Below are 22332 nucleotides of genomic sequence, written 5' to 3' on the forward strand. Positions count from 1 at the left end.
TGTATCACTAAAATGCATTTTCATTTAAAGCAATTATGAGAATCCTAATCCTCTTAAAATTTATTAGCTGAATCTGTATGTGCAAATTCTTTTCCAATAGGAATTTTCTAGTTCAAATAGAATCCTCAGGTTAATTTTTAAAACTCCACTGTATTTAACCAATTTTTTTTTCATATTTGGTAGAATAAAACGTCCTAAAATCTAAGGAATTTTTCAAAGTCATTCTAAACTGAAATGTTTACAATTCCATTAAGGTTAGTTTTCAAGAGAATCAGCCATTTAACTGAGAAATTCTGGGAAAGTATCTGCATATTTGTATGGTTTTATTAAAAAAAAAAAAAAAAGAAAACATCCAAATTTAAACTGTCTGGAATGTAGGGGGAAAAACCAAGACACAGACTCAAAGTGATTATCCTTGATCCTTGATGTCTTTTCAATCCACTTCACCTGAGGGCAAAGAATTTATTGCCAGTAAAAAGCTTTGATAAGTTGAGAACTAATTGCATAATTAGCCACAGAGTTAGCAATATTTGGCCCAGAAAGGTATAGTATGACTTTAAGTTAACATTGCATTGTGTCTCATAATCCTCTACAATTTGAATTTTCAAGTTTTAAGAACCCAGTGGGATTTGAGGTGAATAAAACTTGATAATTCTTCCACAGTAATACCATCTGCTTAGCCTCCCTAAAAATATAGCTGATATAGATTTTACATCTAAATCTGTATGTTTTTATATTTTTATTACATACGCTTTCTCTTGTGACAATTGTTAGAGAATTAAATACATTGGGCCATCACTTTTATAAAATGATTATATCTTTGTAATCACTAGTTATATCAATTTATTTTTTAATGGGAGAAGTCAACATTTAAAGGGTCCAAAAGAAGCTAATAAAATTACTTGATTGTTTTTAGGAGACATTTACAAACTTAGCTCATTCCTTTAGTGAGAGAGAAAATATCACAGGGAAGTAGAAACAACCAGTGGCCTCCCCCTCCAAAACCCCCACAGATTATAGATAAAATTACTAAAATTACTCTAAGAATTTGTCTTATTTTTAATGCATGGAAAATAGCAAAATTATCATGCCAACATGAGGAATATATACTATAATTCATAAATGCCTAATTATCAAAATAATGACATAGTCATGGTAAGATGCAACCTAGCAATCTTATATAAGATGCAACTACATATTGTATAATCATTCCTGTTATATATTACATTCAATCCTCATCAAATTAAGCTATGTATAGATGGCATTATGAAATAAACATTTAATATCACGATAGGGTCGTAGTCTGCTACTGTACAACCATGGCATGCAAGTAACTATGCATTAGCTGTAAACAGTAAGGTGTCATTACCTTCCAGAAATCCAAAGAATGTGAAAAGTACATATATAGTACTAAACATCAATTGTATTTAAATGACCTTCATATTTAACAAAGCTATATCATATACAGCAGCTTTGGAGATTTCTATCACTGTTATACATATCTTGTCGTCACCCTGAAGTTAGGAAAGTGCAATTCCAAACTACATCTGTTAATGCTACTGAGCTTTAGTGAACTGTGGTCAGTATTAGGATGTAAATGATTCTATGTTCTAATGTGAAGTCTATTTTATTTTTCCTTTCTGCCATAATTCAGAATTTTGAGTCATTAAGAGTATGCTGACTGTGGGCAACCATGATCATATTTTCTAAACCACAGATTTTTTCTCATGGCAGGGATGTGCTCATGTTAGGAAGAAGACTCTGTTGATGCTTGCCAGCCAGTGCTCTTCTCTACTTGTATTCTAAGTGGAACAGTTGGCAGGAAGGAACTCAGGTCATCTTGAGAGACGTTGCCTCTAAAATACATTTTGTAACATTTGTAAAAGGTAGTTAAAATCTAGCAGCTAGGAGAGGAAGGGCAAAGAAAGATCCATTCTTATAAAAATGCAGATGGATCATTTAGGTCTGATCCAATGATTCTTAGGCAACTAAAAATTATCATACTGGAGCAGAAGCTTGTATGTTGTAAAATAACCATTTCGGCTCTCTTCAGGTCGTGGCATTGGAGGCTGTTTTTGGAAGGAGGGGAACAACTGACTGCTGGACAGGCTTTTCCATGCTCTATCAGCTCTGATAATGAGTTAGGCAGTTGGCATGGATGACAGGAATGTCCTCTACACTGAGCATTCTAATAAACCTCCTGTGAAGTTGCACAGAATGAGTTGAACTCATTCTGATCTGCATTCCAGTTAGATGGAAAGCGGTCACATTCTCAGACTGAGTTTGGACATGATATGGTCATGTGAAATATTTAAATACATTACCTACATCTTACTACATCAAAATCTGGCCTTCACATTTACAACGAGATAAAAGAGCATTTAAAGCCATTGCAATGTATTCATTCCCTATTCATATACAGGTGATTCAAGTTGGCTTATGAGGCAAAAACTGTACAATTCTCATCATTCAGGCATTAAAAAATGTCTTTCTTTAAAGTCTTGGGATATAAACAGTTGATTTATATGAATTACATATTTTTCATCTTCATTAAGAAACAATATACATCTTTTTCCAGAGTAGTTTAATGTTAGCTATAATAAGCCTAAGATAGTGGTAAAAACGGACTTTATCGCCTGTGACCATCAATACTTTTATAAAACTCATGAACATTCTTTGGCCACCTGGGTCACTGCCCATTTGGAAGGAAACTGTACTCAGGCTCGGGATGATACAGAGATTTGCCTCCATAAAATCCGAGGCCATAGAACAGCTTTAACAGAAGCCCAGAGTAAAACAGTACAGAATATACAGGAGCGGTTTCCATTTCTCAGACACAAGTTCCTTGACGTGTTGAAAGGTGTTTTCGATTCCGGACTCCAGAAGTCTTATCTTTACTATCTGAAGCTTTCTGTTGTGAAATATCTATTAGGGCACTGGCAATTGCAAGGCCTGGAAGAAAAGAGAAAAGCATTTAAATGCTTGCTTAGACATTTCTGGGATGGCAACAGTGGTGGTGAAGGACCCCGTTTGTTAGTGCTTTTCATTTAGTCATCACACGTTTGGCTGTTACTGGAAGTTTTCAAGTAATTTGCCCTTCACCTAAAATGTTTCTTGACTTGGGCATGTGAACTGCACGAAGGAAGAAGAACAAAGGTCTAAGAAAGTTAACTGACTCTGACTTGGAACAGTCAAATCAGTGTTTGACAAATTATCACATCTAGTTGTGCATAGGACCCTAAGCCTTCCTCTCTATGTCTGAACACAAGTTTGCTGTGGAGGTACTAGAAAATTTCAATGTTACTGTTTTTTTTTTGGAACAAAACTAGTCATGTTAAGATTTTTAAAAATATTTCAAGCAGTTTTAGGTTTACAGAAAAATTGAACCAATATTGAGATAAAATTACCAACTAACGTCCATCACTTAAATTACGGTTTACTCTTTCTGTTGCATAGTTCCGTTGGTTTTGACAACTGCATAATGCAGGGTATCCACCATTAAAGTATCATACAAAATAGTTTCACTGCCCTAAAATACCCCCGGCACTTCACCAATTTATTCTTCTCTTTTCCCAAGTCTCTGGCAACCACCGATCTTTCTTTAATGTCTCTGTAGTTTAGCCTTTTCCAGAATGTTGTATGGTTGGAATCACATAGTACATAGCCTTTCAGATGGTCTCCTTTCACTTACAAATATGTATTTAACATAGCTCCATCTCTCTTTTTTTGGTTTGATAACTCATTTCCTTTTATTGCTGAATTATATTCCATTGTGTGGATGTGCCACAGTTTGTTTATGCACTCCCTACTGAAGGACATCTTGATTGTCCTTGCTTCCAATTTTTGGTAATTGTGAATAAAGCTGTTAAAAACATCTGTGTGCAGGTTTTTATGTGAACATAACATTTCAATTCATAAGTACCTAGGAGCCTGATTGCTGGATAATATGGTAAGCTTATGTTTTCGTTTAGTAAAAAAAACATTGCCAAACTGTATTTCACAGTGGCTGTGCCATTGTGTATTTCCACCAGCAGTGAATGAGTTTTTATTGCTTCACAACCTCACCAGCATTTGTTGTTGTCAGTGTTTTCGGGGTTAGCCGTTCTAATAGGTGTGTGGCAGTATCTTACGGCTGTTTAAATTTGCAGTTCTCTAATGACATATGATGCTGAGCAACTCTTGATATATTTCTTTGCCAAATGTATATCTTCTTTAGTGAGGTGCCTGTTCAGATCTTTTGCCTGTTTTTCATTGGGTTGTTTGTTTTCTTTCTGTTGAGTTTTAAGAGTTCTTTGAAGATTTTGGATAACAGTTCTTTACCAGATATGTGTTTTGTAAATATTTTCTCCCAGTCTATGGCTTGTCTTTTCATTCTCACAAACTGTTTTAAAAAGTATAAAAGCATTCCATGGATAGAGTTATGCTATGTACAAATGGACATGGAAGAAAGCTCACTTGACATGTAGCTGACACGTGTCTTAAGTATTAGAAACGGACCTTGAGTATTATTAACAGAAAGTGACCACAAAGGCAGAGCTGTAGCTATCACAGGTAATTTAAAAAGTATATTGTTTAATTATGTTGATCTGCTTTGTTACATTGTTTGTCCAATGATGGACAGGAACACTTGGTAAGATGCTCAGGGACAGTAAATTTATATTTAAATTTATGGAAGCAATGGCTCAACCAGATAATTTGGCTTATCATAGCTACATATGAATCATTTTCATATATGTTGAGTCCCATGTAATTCTTGAGTAAAACCAAATGTATCAAATCACCATACTAAACCATGAGGCCAGACTGTTTGGCCTTGCTTAAGAAAAGGCCACAAAAGGACTTTTGGCTCATTTTCCTTTCTCCAAGATCTTCAAGACCTGATTTTGAATTGAGCTGACCTCTTCTCCACATGTTACTCTTAGAGGAAGATCATTTTCAGATCTTATCCTACATAGAATATCATTGAATTATTTTGTTCCTGTGGGTCGGTTAATTCTAGGTAAGAGTCACATATTTCCTGGCAGGAACAGAATTCAGAGATTGATGGACAGAAAGAAATGCCAGTAAAGGGACGTGGGCACGGTAAGAGGAAAGCAAACTAACCTAATGCAGTGTTGTGGGAGTCAAGGGAGGGCCAAGCTTAAGGAGTCTATAAAAAGTGACAAACAGGCCAGCAGGGTAAGGCCTATGGCAAAGGCCATTAGACTTCCTCAGAGAAGATTCTGGTGATCTTTGAGTCATTTCTGTATCTAACTGAGGATAGAAGTCTGAAAGTTAAGCAAGGAATGGAGTGATGGAAAGTGTGGCCAGCAGGCGTAAGTTCCATGTTTAAGATGCTCAGCAATGGGAAGAGATAAGTAAGCTTATCTACATAACGGAAGTAGCAGTGTCAGATGGAATACATGTGGATGCATGGGATTATGTAAGTGTATTATTTAAAGGAAAAGGGAGCCTTGGGTACATTTGAAAACAGAAGAGAAGAGATTTGTGGAGAAGGAGAAATTTATGGTGTTAGCAAGGAAAGAAATTACAAAATTACAATAAGCACTGGCTAACCTGATAAATTTACAGATTCACCTGGTAAGGGTTGCTCTTAGGTAATTTGCTCTTTCAGGATATTAAATATCATCCTGAATTTTTTAGAGTTATTACAAGTTCGAAGTTTAAATAAAAACTGTTTTCTTGACCTTTGAAGAGCACATGGGAACTTCTGAAGAGTCTAACATAGATGTTTTAAACACTTATTCTGCGGTAGTTAATAATTATTTCATTATTTGTTTAATTAACGGAGCCGAAGGACCTTGTTGTTATTTTTAAAATCACAGATTGTGGTGGTGCTAACTAAGAGTTCAAGCTGACCATAAGTTTCCACTGATCTTCTGGCATACTTCTGTCATTATTTACAACTTCCTGCTATTTTATTCCTGGCACCAACTAATCCAGAGACAGCCAAGCATGACAAATAATATATGTCTCCTTTAATGTGGACAGAGACTACTTACACTAATTTCAATGATCACAACATCCAAGTATGAAATCATGTTATTCATTAAACTACTGCATGATGTAGTCTAAATAAGCTCTGAAAAAATAATACTTTCCGTTTACATGTGAATGCAAATGTTTTCGTTACAGAAGATATATCATCAGGAGAGGAGTAAACAGTTTGAGTTGCCAAAACAGGAAATTCTATGCTAATTCAAAACTGCCACTGTATCGCTGTATTTCATGAAGTCCAGAACCTAATTGAAGCAGCGTCTCTCACAACATGTCCAGGGTTTACTAATGATTCTGAAACTTGGAAACACATTCAGTTGAAAATCGTAAATCATATTTCAGTTCTTAATTTACAAATAAAATTGCAAATCATACTTATTTTTAATTTGACAGCTTTTTGTCATTTCTTATGAAAATGTAACAACTGCATTTTCAGATCCGTGTAAATGACAATGTGTATGTAGAAAGACTTGCACTTCTCTAGGCAGAGATACTTAAGTGTTCACCATGGTGCACTCACAGAGAACACTCAGGGCCACTTGCCCAAAGTCTTGTCTGCCCATTTGATGGGCCAAATGACGTTTCATTTGGCTTAGGTCCTTTACTGGACCCCACTGCTTGTGGCCCATCATGAGTTACTCTTCTTTATAAATCTTGTAATTTAATTATGAATAGGATAATAATCATAATAACTGCATTTATATGTGTGTGTGCCTTAAATATCGTTATTACCACTTTCGCATTTCTTCATGTTAAATATAAGGTGAACCTTAAAAAAAAAATCAGAAGTTGCTATGTTCTTGTTCAACCTACAAGAGAACCTAGATACAAGAATGAAAAAAAAGAGGCAAAGCCCCTGTCTTATTGAATTCGATAGTGTGTATGGAAGACTCACTAAAAAGAGAGAGAGAGAGAGAGAAAGAGAAAGTAATCTCTGTCATTGCCTTTCAGCACACTTTGTTATTGTAGGGAATCTAATTTTCTTAATTGATAAAAAGAAAAGTCAAGTCAATAGCTTTTTTACAAAGACAGTATTACCTCCCCCATCCCCTAAATGTAGCGGTTATATTCTGGTAAGAGACCGAACATATAGATAATGCCCAGACCATGTATAAATAGAATTCTGACCCACAACTTGCAGCAACCTGCTCAGGAAACCAAGCTATGATCTGCAATAACCAGCCCAGGAAGCCAGCTTGCTATGTCGACTTGTAAGAAGTCAGACTGCTATCTCTAGTAATAACTCACGAAGTTAAACTGTAATCCCTGTCATGAATGGCTCCAAATGGCCAGGACTTGATTAATAAATAACAGCTTCCCTAATTTGTGTCCTCACTTCCAGCCAGAGGAAGCCAAATATGTACCCCTAACCACGTAGGATGCCCCACTTCTAGTTAGCCTGTCTACAGCTCCCACAAGCCAACAGCCTCTAATCACGGCACACCTGAAGCTTCCCTTTTTTCACGATAAAGCTTTCCCACTCCTGCCTGTCTTTGAGTCTCCGCCAAAACACAAGTGAAAGTGGTTGACTCTCTTGCTATAGCAAGCTCAGAAAACACAGCTTTTGCTTATTTTCATTTGCTTGGTCTTGGTTTATTTTCACACTGGCAGTGAAGACATAAGGGTCGTCTGCGATCTTTTCTGGGTTTTAAAAAAGATACGTATCAATAAAAGAAAAGCAACCTATCAATAGGTTCTTTGTGTTGCCATTTTCGGCACACACTTTCTCTTGTCTTTCCTGAGAATTTTTCCCAGTGAGAGGTCCTCTGGGGATGATCCCGCACTCCTTGTGCCATAGGAGGAAGTGCTTCCTCCTAGTCGGATGCTGGGCAGCGGCCCATGCTGCATGCCGCTAGAGTTCCATTAAAATCAGGTCACTCCAGAAGATCATTTTTCAAAACGTCACACAAATCATCTGATGAAATTCACTTACTGTGTTCTCTAGGCCTAGCACAGTTCCGTGTTATCAAAGCAATACAATTAACTGGGGGAACAATTCATTATTTTAGACTGGTGGTCTAAAGGAATTTCATTTACCATGTAAAGATGATGCACAGATGCTGCAGGCTAGCAGGATTTACATAAAAATATATCAGTAGATTTAAAAAAATGCTGGGGTTTCAATAGTTATTATCAGCTTTACCTTTTTGTACTTTTAGTGCTTAAACACTAGACACTATGACATTTAGATGATTAAAATAGGAAGTATAAACCACATAGGAAGGAACATACCATCCCTCTGTTTCCTGTTCCATTATCCATGGTCTCTTGGTGTTTCAAACTGGTCCTTGCTAACAGAGAGTAGCCTCAGTGGCTGCTCTTGTTCACCCAGGGCAGGACAAGCCCTAAAGGAAGCAGGCTCCTTCAGGACCATAGTAATTTCCCTCAGAAAATGGGCACAACTCAGTGGTCCCTGGGCTGGATGCCAAGAGTTACCACAGCTATTTTTAAAGCTTATTTTTAATTGACAAATAATTGTGGATATTTATGTGATACAATGTGGTGTTTTGACCTATGTATACGTTTTGGAAAGATGCAATCAAGCTAATCAACATATCCATCACCTCTCCAACTTACCATCTTTTTTTGTGGTGAGAATGTTAAAAATCTATTCTTTTAGTAGTTTTGAAATATATAATACATTGTTATTAACTGTGGTCACCATGTAGTGCAAAAGATCATTAAAACTTACTCCTCCAGTCTAACTGGAGTTTGTACCCTTAGATCAACACCTTCCCTTTCACCATCCCTCCCCCTTCCCCTAGCCTCTGGTAATTAGCTTCCTACTCTGAATTTCTGAGATCACCTTTGTTAGATTCTACATATAAGTGAAGTCATACAGTATTTGTCTTTCTGTACCTGGCTTATTTCACTTAACGTAATATGCTCCAGTTCCATTCATGTGTTGCAAATGACGGAATTTCCTTCTTTTTAAGGCTGTATAATATTCCATTGTTTATAAAGACCACATTCTCTTTATTTATTTTTTCCCTTTATCCATTGATGGTCATATAGCTGCTTCTATATCTCGACTATTGTGAAGAATGCTGAAATGAATGTGGGAGTACCCCACAGCTATTTTGTAAATAAGTAGAACATACACCAAAATCAGACCTGCACTTGCAACTTTAGGAAAAAACAATATATGACTCCTGAAATTTAAGAATTTTATTTATCTTTAAACATGTGAAAACATGACCCAAAGAGACAGCAATGTAAATAACAGCTAAATAATTAAATGGTAAACATGTCTTTTTAAACCACTAAATTTGCAATGAAAACCACCAAGGAGAAACATCAGGAATTTAGTTACTGTTAGCAAAACTCTAGTTTTCCCTAATGGAAGTGAAATGGTAATAGTAGACTTCAGCAGTAACAATCTAATCATAAAATTACTGATGTGTGTTTTTTACAATTATGCAGAACAATTAATAAGTACAGTAATAAAATACTGCACATCAAATGAAATTGCCTTGGAAAGAACATTCCTGCTTTATATACAAACAGAGCACTTCCATTTTACATTTGAACAAAAGCCTCAGAAAAGTCATTCATTTTGAAATGCTCTCCTCTGAAGTCTGTGTAAAAGCAGGCACCACTATATATTTTAATTTTCCAGGAAAACAGCTTCATTAGGCGTGAAAGGTTAATTGTAGGTTTAAGTGGAGTTCAGGGAATGGTGCCGGGTCTGTAGTGAATTGTACAGTCTGCTTCAGGACGACTGAATGAGTGCTATAAACTGTTTGCCCTGCCGAAATGTTTTACTACCTCATTTACTATCTGTCTTCTTTTACTGCTTGTATTTGTAGTTCTTCTAAACCTTTAATGGCTACAGTTTTATTTCACTGTAATCAGATTTAAATGGAAATACCATGCTGGGATGTTTAAATGTTTTTCCTCTGATCGTATATAGCTGCATACTACTGATCAGAGTCTTGGCTATCCTTCACATGATTAAGAAAGTGACTTTGGGAAACTTTGATGTTACATAGACTCTAACTATTGTGCAGACTTAATTTAACATTCAGTGTGGCCACCCTCGCCAATATGCAACTAAGGCTGGATGCATAATTAGAAAATATGCATTTCCATTTTCATTTATCTGTTGGAAGGCCAGCACAAGTGAAGTCATTATTAGGCAAAACTCCAAAGGTTACATTGTTGAACAAAAATGGAAAAACTTCAAGTGCCGAAGACACTGGAATGACAAATGCTCTAGTCAAACTTGTCTGATCATTTGAAGAGCTATTTCCCCTCACCTACTAAAAACCAGTGACAACTACAGATGCCAATGTTTAAATATAAATGATCATTGTATTCTGGTTATAAAATTTTGCTTGGCCTTTAACATATCATAATACTTTACAATTTCATTTAAAGACACACTGTTCAAGTTATAGAAAATGTTATCCTACTCTAGCACCACAGACACCTTATCCAACACTTTCTATAACATTGCTGAGCACTCCCTCACTTTGATACGAATTGTTCTCTCACTGGGTAGAATGTGCTGAGTAAATCATGACCATGACTGTCTCAAATCATTGTTTTTAATGCAAATCCTCACTGTTCTTGGCAAGCGATCTCATCAGTTCTATTTTCTAATGACATACTCAAAACTTTACTTGGTTTATTTAAAACATTTTGTTGCCATTGATTTTGGAGACACAAATACTTACCAGAATCAGACTTGCAGCCACCTTTCCAGATGGTTAAGTAAATTTGGAACTCAAATGGAAATTCCTTCTTTCTAAGCCAAGTGGAGAAATATTTTCTAGTATTTTCTTCTTTTAATTAAAAAAAACCCCAACAATTCTGATATTTGACAATCCTTATTGTAAACCCTAGTCATTCTTAATTTAAATGCTTACTGCTCATTGAAGAAATGGAATGATGGTGGTATTGTAATAATGGCTATGTTTTATTTTTCATTTGGTAGAGACATTGTATTTCAGTGTTTCTAGTGGAAAAATGTCGTTGGCTGCTTTAAGTGAGGTTATGTATGTGAAAGTGTTTTATAAACTATAATGTATTATATAAATATAGTTAATAATTTCAATAATAATCTGTTACTACCAATAAGCAATCACAGTCAAACTATAAATGCTCAGAAAACTCCAAAGACTTGAGGATTAAAAAATCATTTGAGAAGCAAGTAACTTCACTCGACAAGTGTTTCCTGAGCACCTGCTATATGCCAGGCACTGCTTTAGTCCCCAAGGATTTATCAGTGAAAAAAACCGATGATATATGAAAGATTCTGTACCTCTTGGAGTTTACATTATAGTGGATCTAGCACATGAATTCTTTTGACCAAGTCATTGTGAGGATTAAATGTAAAAGGGCTTAAAAATGCCTGGTATATAAGAGTTCAAAAATGTCAATCTTCATCATCATCATCGTCATTCTCATTAACATCAAGTGAGAAGCTTGAAGTCAAATAGGAAATAGTAGACAAAACTCTAGGCACTCAAAGATTTTGCCTGTATCTGTAAAAGCATTCATTCATGCAAAAATCAGTATGTCTACCATGGGTTGAAATGCCGTGTAAGGAAAAAATTATTAGAAAGATAGACTCAAAGACAGACAATGCCAATTTACAGCAACATCATCAATGAGGTGATTCTGTATACAGTCCTCAAAGCAGAATTTATGTGATGCCTGGGGTGATGAAAATGAGAATTTGCTCATGCGGAAATACATGACTTACGTGTGTTGTCCATTCATTAGGAAATGCAAAAATAACCGAAAGTGATAATGGCAAAATAGAGGAATGACAACATTCAACAGAGAAAGCATTTGTTTATACTAATATTGCTCATGTCATTGGAAATACTACTAATAATGGACTTTTATCATTTTTCAGAGTTACAAAATGCTTTTACATTCATTATCTAGGTTGTTTCTCAAAACTATTCTGTTGAAGTGGGTCAGGAAGCTATTTTTGTCCTGATGTCACAGATGGCCAAAATGAGGCAGAGAGCGGTTAAATGACTAGTTCATGCCCACACAGCTGGTGACAGTGGTGGCACCTGAACCCACGACTCCAGATCCCTTGACCTGCACTCTGCTCATTTGCAGCCAGAAGAATGAAGTCGCTACTTTGGTGCAAATGTCTCCCACGTGATTGTGAAACAGAAGAAAAAGAAAAACAAAACTTAGTAGAGATGTAAAATCAGCTATGGTCAAAAACATTGAGTAATTGCTGATAGTAATAAAAACAGTAATGATAATAATACAAAAAACCATGATTGATTCTGTTAACATCAACTGAATGCTTGCAATAAGCCAGGCATTACCGTCAGCACTATATATGCATTATTTTGTCAGGATATGCAGCTAGGAGTGGGTGACAATACAGGTTAAATTGAGAAACACGTATTGAGGGCATATTGCAGGCAGTGTTGTAGCTGGCTGTTCTCAAAGAACATCAAACTAGGGCAAAGATGCAAGAGCTCCTAGATTTGCTGACAATGGCGCAGAGACCAACTCTGTGAAGTAGGCAGAAGCCACAAGGAAAAGAAAGATAGAGGTGTGATCTCTAAGGGGAATGTGGAGGTTGACGATTCCCAAGAGACATGATCTCTGAACTGAGATTTGAATGATGAAGAGGAAGAAGTACACTGGCAGGAGGGGTGTAGTGTGTTCTGGATGCTGGAAACTGCAAAATCAGCAGCATGGAGAGAAGGAATATTTGAGAAACTTCGGGACATACGTTGTAAACGGAACGATGGGAGAATGGTAAGAGAGAAGACAGAAGGTCAGCAGCAAAGGGTCCATAAAGCGGCCTTAGGTGTTACACTAGGACTTTTATTTTTAATCTGCAAGGCAGAAAGAGCCATGGAAGGATTTTAAGGAGTAGAGAGGCATAATCAGATTTTCATTTCAAAGAGACAGTGTAGCATGGAGGACAGACTGGAGTAGGGGGTGAGGCTACTATTATTGAAACCAGATAAGAATATGGCAATAAGGAGAGATAAAGGTGATGGACAGGATAGATATTTAGGAGAGAGTACTATGGGAGATAAAATAGGGCACTCTTGAGTACCTGGGTGCATACAATTGGTGTTCACAAGCATATGATGGAACAGGAATGGCCAGGGTGTGTGGGAAAGCAGTGGATCATTTGTTTGGCTTCAGACATACTGAATTTGGTAACCTGCAGGTCATTATAGTGGACCTGTCTACTTGAATATGCAGGTGTGAAGCTTAGGAATAAAATCGATGCCAGAGACGCAGAATTGGGAGTAATTAGCATAGATGGAATCTGAAGATTTTATAATTATATAGGCGGGGAATGCTAGCTGTTGCAATAGTTAAAGCCTGAAATCTCAAGGGTTTAACAAAATCGAAGTTTGTTTCTCATGACGTACAGTGTTCCTGATTGGTGGCAGGCTGTCTGGAAGGGGATAGAGAGGAACACAGCTTAGCTCTGGTCTATGGCATTATTTAGGGTCTCAGACCGATGACACTTCTGTCATCCTTAATCCAGGGCATCCACCAATGTGTTGAGCGTTGGCATCTACATGGCAGGCAGAAGATGAGCAGGTGGAAAAGGTACCCCCACTCTAAAACACTTTGTTCCCATGCCATTAGCAAGAACTGCTGCCGGGCAACACCTCTCCACCATTCAGCTGGGGCGGGGGTGTGTGTGCAAATCTTGGGTGGAAAACTAGCACTCTGCCATTAGAGTGGATGAGGCTTCCCTAGTAGAAAGAATAGAGTAAGAAAGGGAGAATACCCAGAGGAGGGCTGATGGTGAAGAACACAGGAAAATGAAGAGAGGTAGGAGAAACCAGGAATGAGATTGTCCACAAGCTCTACAACACTGGTCAGTAGCTAGTTATAACCTGTGGATCCTGTTTCTGTTTGCAGCAAATAGTCCCAAAATTCCATGGCAACTGTAAGCCAGCTTAGTTTGTGGCTTCCAAGCTGTTCTTGACTTGAAATTCAGCATGTCTCTTGAGAAATTTCTCTTGGAAAGCAGTTAGAGTAGGTGGCTGCTAAGGTCACTTCTGGTTCTATGAATTCATGACTGCAGCTGCCTTTCTTCATCAGCCCATGGGCGAGGACCATCCCTGCTGGCCTCCCCTCCATGTGTGCTTGCAGGCGGCAGCAGAGTGGGCTGCCACAGCATTGCTGTGAAGTCAGGGGATTGGATGGGCTCAAGGACTCCCTGGCTAGAAATGTGCATTTGGTCTTGTTAGTTAATGACTTGAGAAGGACTGAACATAGTTCTACAAGAATGAGAACTGCACTGGTAGTATCAGCTATGGTTTGCATTTATGGTTAGGTGCCGTTTCTATGATGCCAAAAACACTAGTGAAGAAGCTGACTCTAAGTTTCACATTACAAGAGTAAAGAGACGGGGCAATGTCAAACACCTGGCTGGGACTTGATCTTGTGTCTAGCCATCTCTGAACAGCCTGGTTGTTTGTTTGTTTTAAAATTTCCTTTTCTAATTGGAAGTCCCACCATAAGCGTAACTCAGTTCCTGAAGGAATTGCTTGCCAAATGGAAGAATCAGTTCACCTTCCATATGAGTTCTGATCTCTTTCAAGGGATCTGTGCAAAGTTAGAACCAACAGGAATGTGTTTTTATTTGTTGTTTTTTTAAGCTCAGATACCTATTTATAAGAAATTATATTACAATTTTAAGTCAAGGCTAAAGTATTGGGTAGTGATGCACATTATAATTTTCCATAGTATTTATGTGAGGGTATAGGAAAGTATAGGAGATAGATACAAGGCTTATAATATTACATAGCACAGATATACCACAATGAATATTAAAAGACAAGGTATCAACTAGAAAAAACGAATGTTAGTATTTTTCAAAGTGATATTTCTGCTCTCTTAAGTTCCTAGCAGTCAATATTTTTAAAAGTTTGACATCAAAATAAATAGAAAATATACAATGATCTCTGCAAAGTCAAAATATTGTTTTAACAAACTCCATTGGTAGAACAAATTTATGACTTCCATATAAAACTAGATCATGGCAAAATGGGAGAAAAAAAAACTAGAAAAAATTATGCAAACACTCACTTGTAGCCATTCAGATGAAATGGAAGGGAAAATGCTGTAGAGAATCATGATTTTTTTCCATTAATATTATTATAAATTGCTTAGACCTTACTGAAAGTTATTATAGATAATGTAATGGCCAAAGGCATTTTAATGAAAACAGGTATGTCTGTAGCCAAATTGATCCTTGATAAATCTCCTTTGCTGAAGGAAAAAGCAGTAGACTTGGACAGTACATTTCTCAAAACAGACTTGAAACCTTTCCTCTGATGTCTGCTAAGTGATCCGGGACCCTGAGAGTACACATGCTCTCCAGTAATTCAAAACAGGGACTTTTGGAAAGTTGTTTGATTAAATGACCTCCTTTAATCTAACAGAGGATTCTCTGAAGCAATTTTGAGAATCTGACTGAGTATATCCCATAAATGCTGGCCCTTTTGAGTGAAAAAAGTGTCATGATGCCCCATTTTGCCTTTGGGAACAATCAAAGTGGCCTCTGAGCTACTATAGATTGAGAAGTGTCAGAAAGAGTCAGCACTAGTGAGGACCTTCCAAACTCCACAGGCAGGTAAATCATAGAGAGAACAGACTTCAGAGTGATCTGGAACTTTCTGATGTTATATTCAGGGGGGTAAATACTGCCCTGCATCCACTCCATGGTATTTTCAGACACAAAGAGAATTCTCATAGACTGGTTCCACAATCCCTGCCGGTATGTTTCCTCGGTCATTTGACATGTGTATCTGCAGAAAGGGGCCCTTGTTAACCATAGGTTCCCCATAGGATGGCAACATGATGAGTTAAGGGATGGATGGAGATAGAAACTATTAGCACATGTCATTACAGAATGTCATTTGTGGGGAGAGATGGAAAACTTTATTCTCTTTATTAGGCATATTCACTTTGGATGCCGTGTACCTACTTTCAGTAAGTGCCTTAGCTGGCATGAAGATGAAAACACCTTTCTTTCAGGTCAATAAAGGGAATCTCTTATGATCAATGGCTGATTAAAGCAAGATCTTCTGAGCAGCAGGCTCTGGGCTGTGTTCTGTAAAGAGTTTTCAAATTAATCTTCCTCTGAGGTCTGGGCAAGGGGCCAGTTCACCATCCAGCTGTCTCTGACTTTCAGCCCAATGGTACATGAGTTCCCATAATTAGAGTAATCATTTTATTTTTAAATAAAGAAAAGAAACTTATATTATCATTATACTTTAGAGGCATTAAATCTAAGAAAGTGCAGTGCAGCAGAAGTAAGGTACTGTCAGGTTTCAAAAAGTATAATTTAATCAGATTTAGTTTCATATTCTCTTAAACCCAACTTTCACTTACTAAAATTGGAGAAATGAAGATTACAATTTGTATTTGCAAAGATATTTATCATTTGCCCTAAAGCAATGTAAAAGCAAATCTTGAAAAGACAAATATATGGCTTATAATTAACCTGGATGTTCACCCCTCCCCCCTCCCTTAGTAAAAGGCTGTAAGACTGTTGTTAAAGCATTTGACAAATTGGGATCCTAATTATAAGAACAAAAGCAAATCCTCTGTGAATAACTGCATATTTAAATTAATTATTATTTTGTCCCTCTTTCACTTTCAGGAGTTGGAAATAGCAGACCAGTTGTTTTTCTTTCTTTGTTCAAGTGCTAACTGAGAAGAGGATGGAGAAGTAAAAATACTGACCCTGAGCCAGTGAGCCACAGTGCCAAAGGGCTACCCATTACTTCTAGAGAGTTAGAATAATCTGCAAAAATGAAAAGTCAGTGAACAAAAACACATTAACTCATAATGCTCATGCCCAGACATTTACCATCCACCAGTATGACTCTTAGTTGTATATTTAATGCACTCTTTGTAGCAGATTTTAAAAAACGCTATCTTTAAAAATGTTGAGTGAGATGCCTGAGATAAAATGTGGTTATATCTTTGTGCAGAATCACTTATGTGACCAAAATTGACCCAGGTGAATATTTTAGCTAAGCCAATTATACCCCAAATTTGATTTTCATTCAAATAAAACCAATAGTTGAATTGTAGGTGGCTGAATCGCCTGGCTGTTGGACTGAACTGTTCAGATCAGTATCAGTTAAGATGCTCTTCGTGGGATGTATGACTAGTTCTGAAGCTTACGTATGGCTAGTTCTGAAGTTTATGGGATGTATGACATGTTCTGAGGCTTATGATCCGACCTGAAGAGGTTTACACTTCAACTCTGAGCATGGTCTCTATTCAGATGTGCAATCAAAAATGACCGAAGCAACTTCTGGGGAAGGAAAAAACCAAATAAATCTCTAGAATGACTGTGGTTAAAAACACGTCGTGTAGTAATTTTAACTAATTTGGGAAAAGTACGGCTTAGAAGAAATAAACAAGGCATACAATGTCACATTAAAATAATGTTAAAATACAGACACTGGAATTAAAGTGTGAACTGGGCATAGCTTATCAACCATAGCTACAACCCCAGAGTTCAAGTTCAGAGGAAATATTTCCTAAACTTCCTAGAATGTCAATATTTCAATATGTAAGCATCTATACCACATTCTTTGGAAAGATTTTAGGAACTGCACCATCAAATTTCAAATGGTGCTTCTTTCACAGGTTGCTTAACCTTCCTCAAACATTGAGATTGGGTTAGTATTTGAAAAATAAGGTGAACGTAGAGAAAAAATATTTTTATATAGGAAAGTAATCTGTTCAACTTCCCATCTTTAACATATTGGCATATATTTTGTTCTAGTATTAGTCAAAATTAGCTTTGAGAGTTCATATGAATTATCCCATAATGTAGCCTAATCACTGCTGACATTTTGAAGGAAGATGTTAAGGCAGCCAAGATAAAAACTAAAAAGTGGACACAAAAATATTACACATGTTCATCACAAAAATTATAATGGTCCTCCGTGAAGTTATTTTTTCTTAAAGTAAAATCCGAAAGTGACCATGTCTAGAGGATGGATAAACTCATCGGACCCTCTGACCTACTCAAGCCTTGGGTTCCTTCATACCTGGCATGTCTCTGGTTTGTAAGTAGATAAGGCAAAAACATTTTGGATATGTTTCAGTTTCAATTTTATTGTTTTGTCCATTTTTATGACTTTTAATATGACATAAATATAAGATAGAATGAGTCAAAGGATGTATGCTTTAGTTTTCGCTTTTTCAACTACAAAGATTAGACCCAGAATTAAGTGAACATTAACTCCAATCAGGCATTACCTTCAGAATTTGGTGAACCTTGCAAATTTTAATGTTAAAAATGAGAAGTGTTTATTATTACACAAATTCCTAAATACCAGTAAGAAATAAGTGTAATCAAACATAGCATCTATAAATTTTTCCTTTTTAAAAGCATAAATTAGCCCCTACAGTTTATTTAGTCAGTATAAAAAGTTGAGATTTCCCCTTGTTGAAATGAGTAAAAATGCAATCATGATGCAAAAATCAAAAGAAAACACAGATTTCGATTCTCTCATGTTTTCCAGGATCAGTATTCAAAATGGGATTTGTGAATAGTTACACTAAAGAAGAACATAAGGATTCAGTGAGTTTGAAAATAACTTTGTTTTGGACAATCACATTGAAGTGAACTTAATCTTAAAAGTATGAGAGAATCAAGTTTAAAGGACATGTTTCTAAAATCATTCTTAAAATCTTATTCCCAGTAATAAAGGTGCTTTTCATACCCACATACATGAAACACTGATTAAGTCCTATGAACCAAGAAGTTGAAAAATATTTTATCATATGTATACTAGTACTCTTTGTATTATCAATATGAACAGAAGCAAAATACATCTCTATTTTTTAAAAAAATCTGTTTTACTTCTGGTTTTGATCAGAATATTCAAACAGGAAAAAGATAAGAAAATGATCACCAAAAACTGAACCTGGGACCCTTGGTTTGAGATAATTAACTAATCAATAGACAATTCTTCTCTCCAGGGAATGCATAGAAACAGACATTTATTCAGTAACTTTTCAGACTTTCATATAAGGTAATTAATACAAGCTTCACTATAGAAAATTACATTTTAATGACTTTCTGTTCAAATTACATGAATTTTATGTAAGGAAAAGCTTATGAAGTCTAAGATTTTCTTTCCACCCAAGTTATTAAAATTTGTGTTTGAATATAGTTCCTTTCATTAACATTAAATCAGTTAGCTTTAATTTATAAAAAAAGACTGCTAAGTTTTACCACAAAAGTTTGCACAGCTTTAATTTGCATTCATGAAAAAACACAATAAATTAATTTGCTACTTGGAACGAATTTGACAAATGCATTAATCATGAAGAAACCAAATTCAGTTTTCTTTACTCTTTCTCACAAAGATAGATGTAAGATACAAGACTACTGATGTTAGCATTCTTTAAGCAAAATGAGATGTAATGATAATAATGAGGATATTCATAGAACTAGAGAATTGGAGAGCTGGAAGGAGCCTTAGAAATTTCCTGGTTTAACAAATGGGAAAAGAACAATTCAGTCTCCCAAACAGTCCATAGAGCCGAATTCTGAAGAGGGATTATTTTCATTTTCTCCATTGGAAACCACCACAAAAGTTAGACTTTCTCAAGTACTGACTAGTTTGGCTTTGAAATTACTTTGGTTCTTCCTGAACCGTGCTACTTCTTGTCCCTAAAGTTTTGAGAGTACAGTTTGAGCTCAGAGATTATGCTAAATCATAACATGAAAAACTTACAGCAAAATATAGGTTTTTTAACAAATAGCATGAAAACAGCACTAAAACGATTCCCAACACCTACACTGCGCACTGATCCTCTTGACAAGTCTATAAAATATTATCAAACACATTTACAAGTTTGTATCTCTGTGAAAGGTTTGGATAAAGAAGCATTTAACAACAATATACTGTATTGCAAATATTTCTCTTATTTGCTAGTTGTCATTTCATGCTTATTTTTTAAGCTTCAAACTTTTGCTTTTATATATAGTTCAAGCTAAAGATCATCTAAATGTTTATATGGTGTTTGGAAAGGACTTCCCTACTCTTAGATCATAGCAAGATTCTCCCATGTTATCTTCTAATTTTTTTTTAAATTTAATTTTTTGGTATTATTGAGAAAATTCAAAGGAAGCAACAGTACTCACAGTACTGTTACTGAAAACAACAGTAATCACAGTATTCTTAGCAAATGTTCAAACATTATTAATCATTTTTGAATGAAATAGACTTCTACCAGTTTTCAAAGAGAATGCTTCCAGGTTTTGCCCATTCAATATGATACTGGCTGTGGATTTGTAATAAATAGCTCTTATGATTTTGAGATATGTTCCATCAATACCTGAGAGCTTTTAACATGAAGGGATGTTGAATTTTATCAAAGGCCTTTTCTGTATCTATTGAGATAATCATGTGGTTTTTGTCTTTAGTTCTGTTAATGTGATGGATTATATTTATTGATTTGTGTATGTTGAACCAGCTTGCATCCCAGGGATGAAGGTGACTTGATCGTGGTGGATACGTTTTTTGATGTGCTGCTGGATTTGGTTTGCCAGTATTTTATTGAGGATTTTTGCATCGATGTTCATCAGTGATATTGGCCTAAAGTTTTCTTTTTTTGTTGTGTCTCTGCCTGACTTTGGTATCAGGATGATGCTGGCTTCATAAAGTGAGTTAGGGGAGAGTCCCTCCTTTTCAGTTGTTTGGAATAGTTTCAGAAGGAATGGTACTGGCTCCTCTTCGTACCTCTGGTAGAATCAGGCTGTGAATCCTTCTGGTCCCAGGCTTTTTTTTTTTTTTTTTTTCTCTGGTTGGTAGGCTATTAATTACTGCCTCAGTTTCAGAACTTGTTATTGGTCTATTCAGGGATTCAGCTTCTTCCTGGTTTAGTATTGGGAAGGTGTATGTGTTCAGGAATTTATCCATTTCTTCTAGATTTTCTAGTTTATTTGCATAGAGGTGTTTATAGTATTCTCTGATGATAGTTTGTATGTTTGTGAGGTTAGTGGTGATATTCCCTTTATCATTTTTATTGTGTCTATTTGATTCTTCTCTCTTTTCTTGTTTATTAGTTTAGTTATGGTCTATCTATTTTGTTAATTTTTCCAAAAAACCAGCTCCTGGATTCATTGATTTTTTGGAGGGTTTTTTGTGTCTCTATCTCCTTCAATTCTGCTCTGATCTTAGTTATTTCTTGTCTTCTGCTAGCTTTGGATTAGTTTGCTCTTGACTCTCTAGCTCTTTTAATTGTGATGTTAGGGTGTCGAATTGAGATCTTTATAGCTTTCTGATGTGGGCATTTAGTGCTATAAATTTCTCTGTTAACACTGCTTTAGCTGTGTGTCAGAGATTCTGGTATGATGTCTCTTTGTTCTCATTGGTTTTCAAAGAACTTCTTAATTTCTGCCTTAATTTCATTATTTACCCAGCAGTCACTCAGGAGCAGGTTCTTCAGTTTCCGTGTAGTTGTGCAGTTTTGAGTGAGTTTCTTAATCCTGAGTTCTAATTTGATTGCACTATGGTTTGAGAGACTGTCATGATTTTAGTTCTTTTGCATTTGTTGAGGAGTGTTTTACTTCTGATTTTGTGGTCAATTTTAGAATAAGTGCCATGTGGCACTGAGAAGAATGTATATTCTGTTGATTTGGGGTGGAGAGTTCTGCAGATGTCTATTAGGTCCACTTGATCCAGAGCTGAATTCAGGTCCTGAATGTCCTTGCTAATTTTCTGTCTCATTGTTCTGTCTAATATTGAAAGTGTGTTAAAATCTCCCATTATTATTGTGTGGGAGTTTAAGTCTCTTTACAGGTTTCTGAGAACTTGTTTTATGAATCTGGCTGCTCCTTTATTGGGTGCATATACACTTAGAATAGTTAGCTCTTCTTGTTGCATTGATCCCTTTACCATTATGTAATGCCCTTCTTTGTCTTTTTTGATCTTTGTTGGTTTAAAGTCTGTTTCATCAGAGACTAGGATTGCAAACCCTGCTTTTTTATTTTTTTATTTTTTTTATTTTTTATTTTTATTTTTTGCTTTCCATGTGTTTGGTAAATTTTCCTGCACCACTTTATTCTGAGCCTATGTGTGTCTTTGCACATGAGATGGGTCTCCTGAATACAGCACACTGATGGTTCTTGACTCTTTATCCAATTTGCCAGTCTGTGTCTTTTAATTGGGGCATTTAGCCCATTTACATTTAAGGTTAGTATTGTTATGTGTGAACTTGATCCTGTCATCATGATGTTATCCGGTTATTTTGCACACTAGTTGATTCAGTTTCTTCATAGTGTCATTAATCTTTATATTTTGCCCTCTCTCACCACTCCTATGCAACATAGTA

The 22332-nt window shown here is 36.1% G+C and overlaps 1 protein-coding gene across 6 annotated transcripts in view; it reads right to left on the reverse strand.

Moving 5' to 3' along the window:
• Window positions 1–1035: 1035 nt before the first annotated feature.
• The window catches only part of ATRNL1 (attractin like 1), an 832634-nt gene continuing 811337 nt past the window's right edge, over window positions 1036–22332 (reverse strand). For all 6 annotated transcript variants that reach the window (XM_017944361.3, XM_017944358.3, XM_017944357.3 and 3 more), the window contains one exon: window positions 1036–2952. In XM_017944361.3, the coding sequence (XP_017799850.1) occupies window positions 2831–2952 (122 nt within the window). In that variant the 3' untranslated portion in view covers window positions 1036–2830. The remainder of the gene's footprint in view (window positions 2953–22332) is intronic.

This window comes from Papio anubis, chromosome 11, assembly GCF_008728515.1.
Source record: "Papio anubis isolate 15944 chromosome 11, Panubis1.0, whole genome shotgun sequence".
NCBI classification, from domain to species: Eukaryota; Metazoa; Chordata; class Mammalia; order Primates; family Cercopithecidae; genus Papio; species Papio anubis.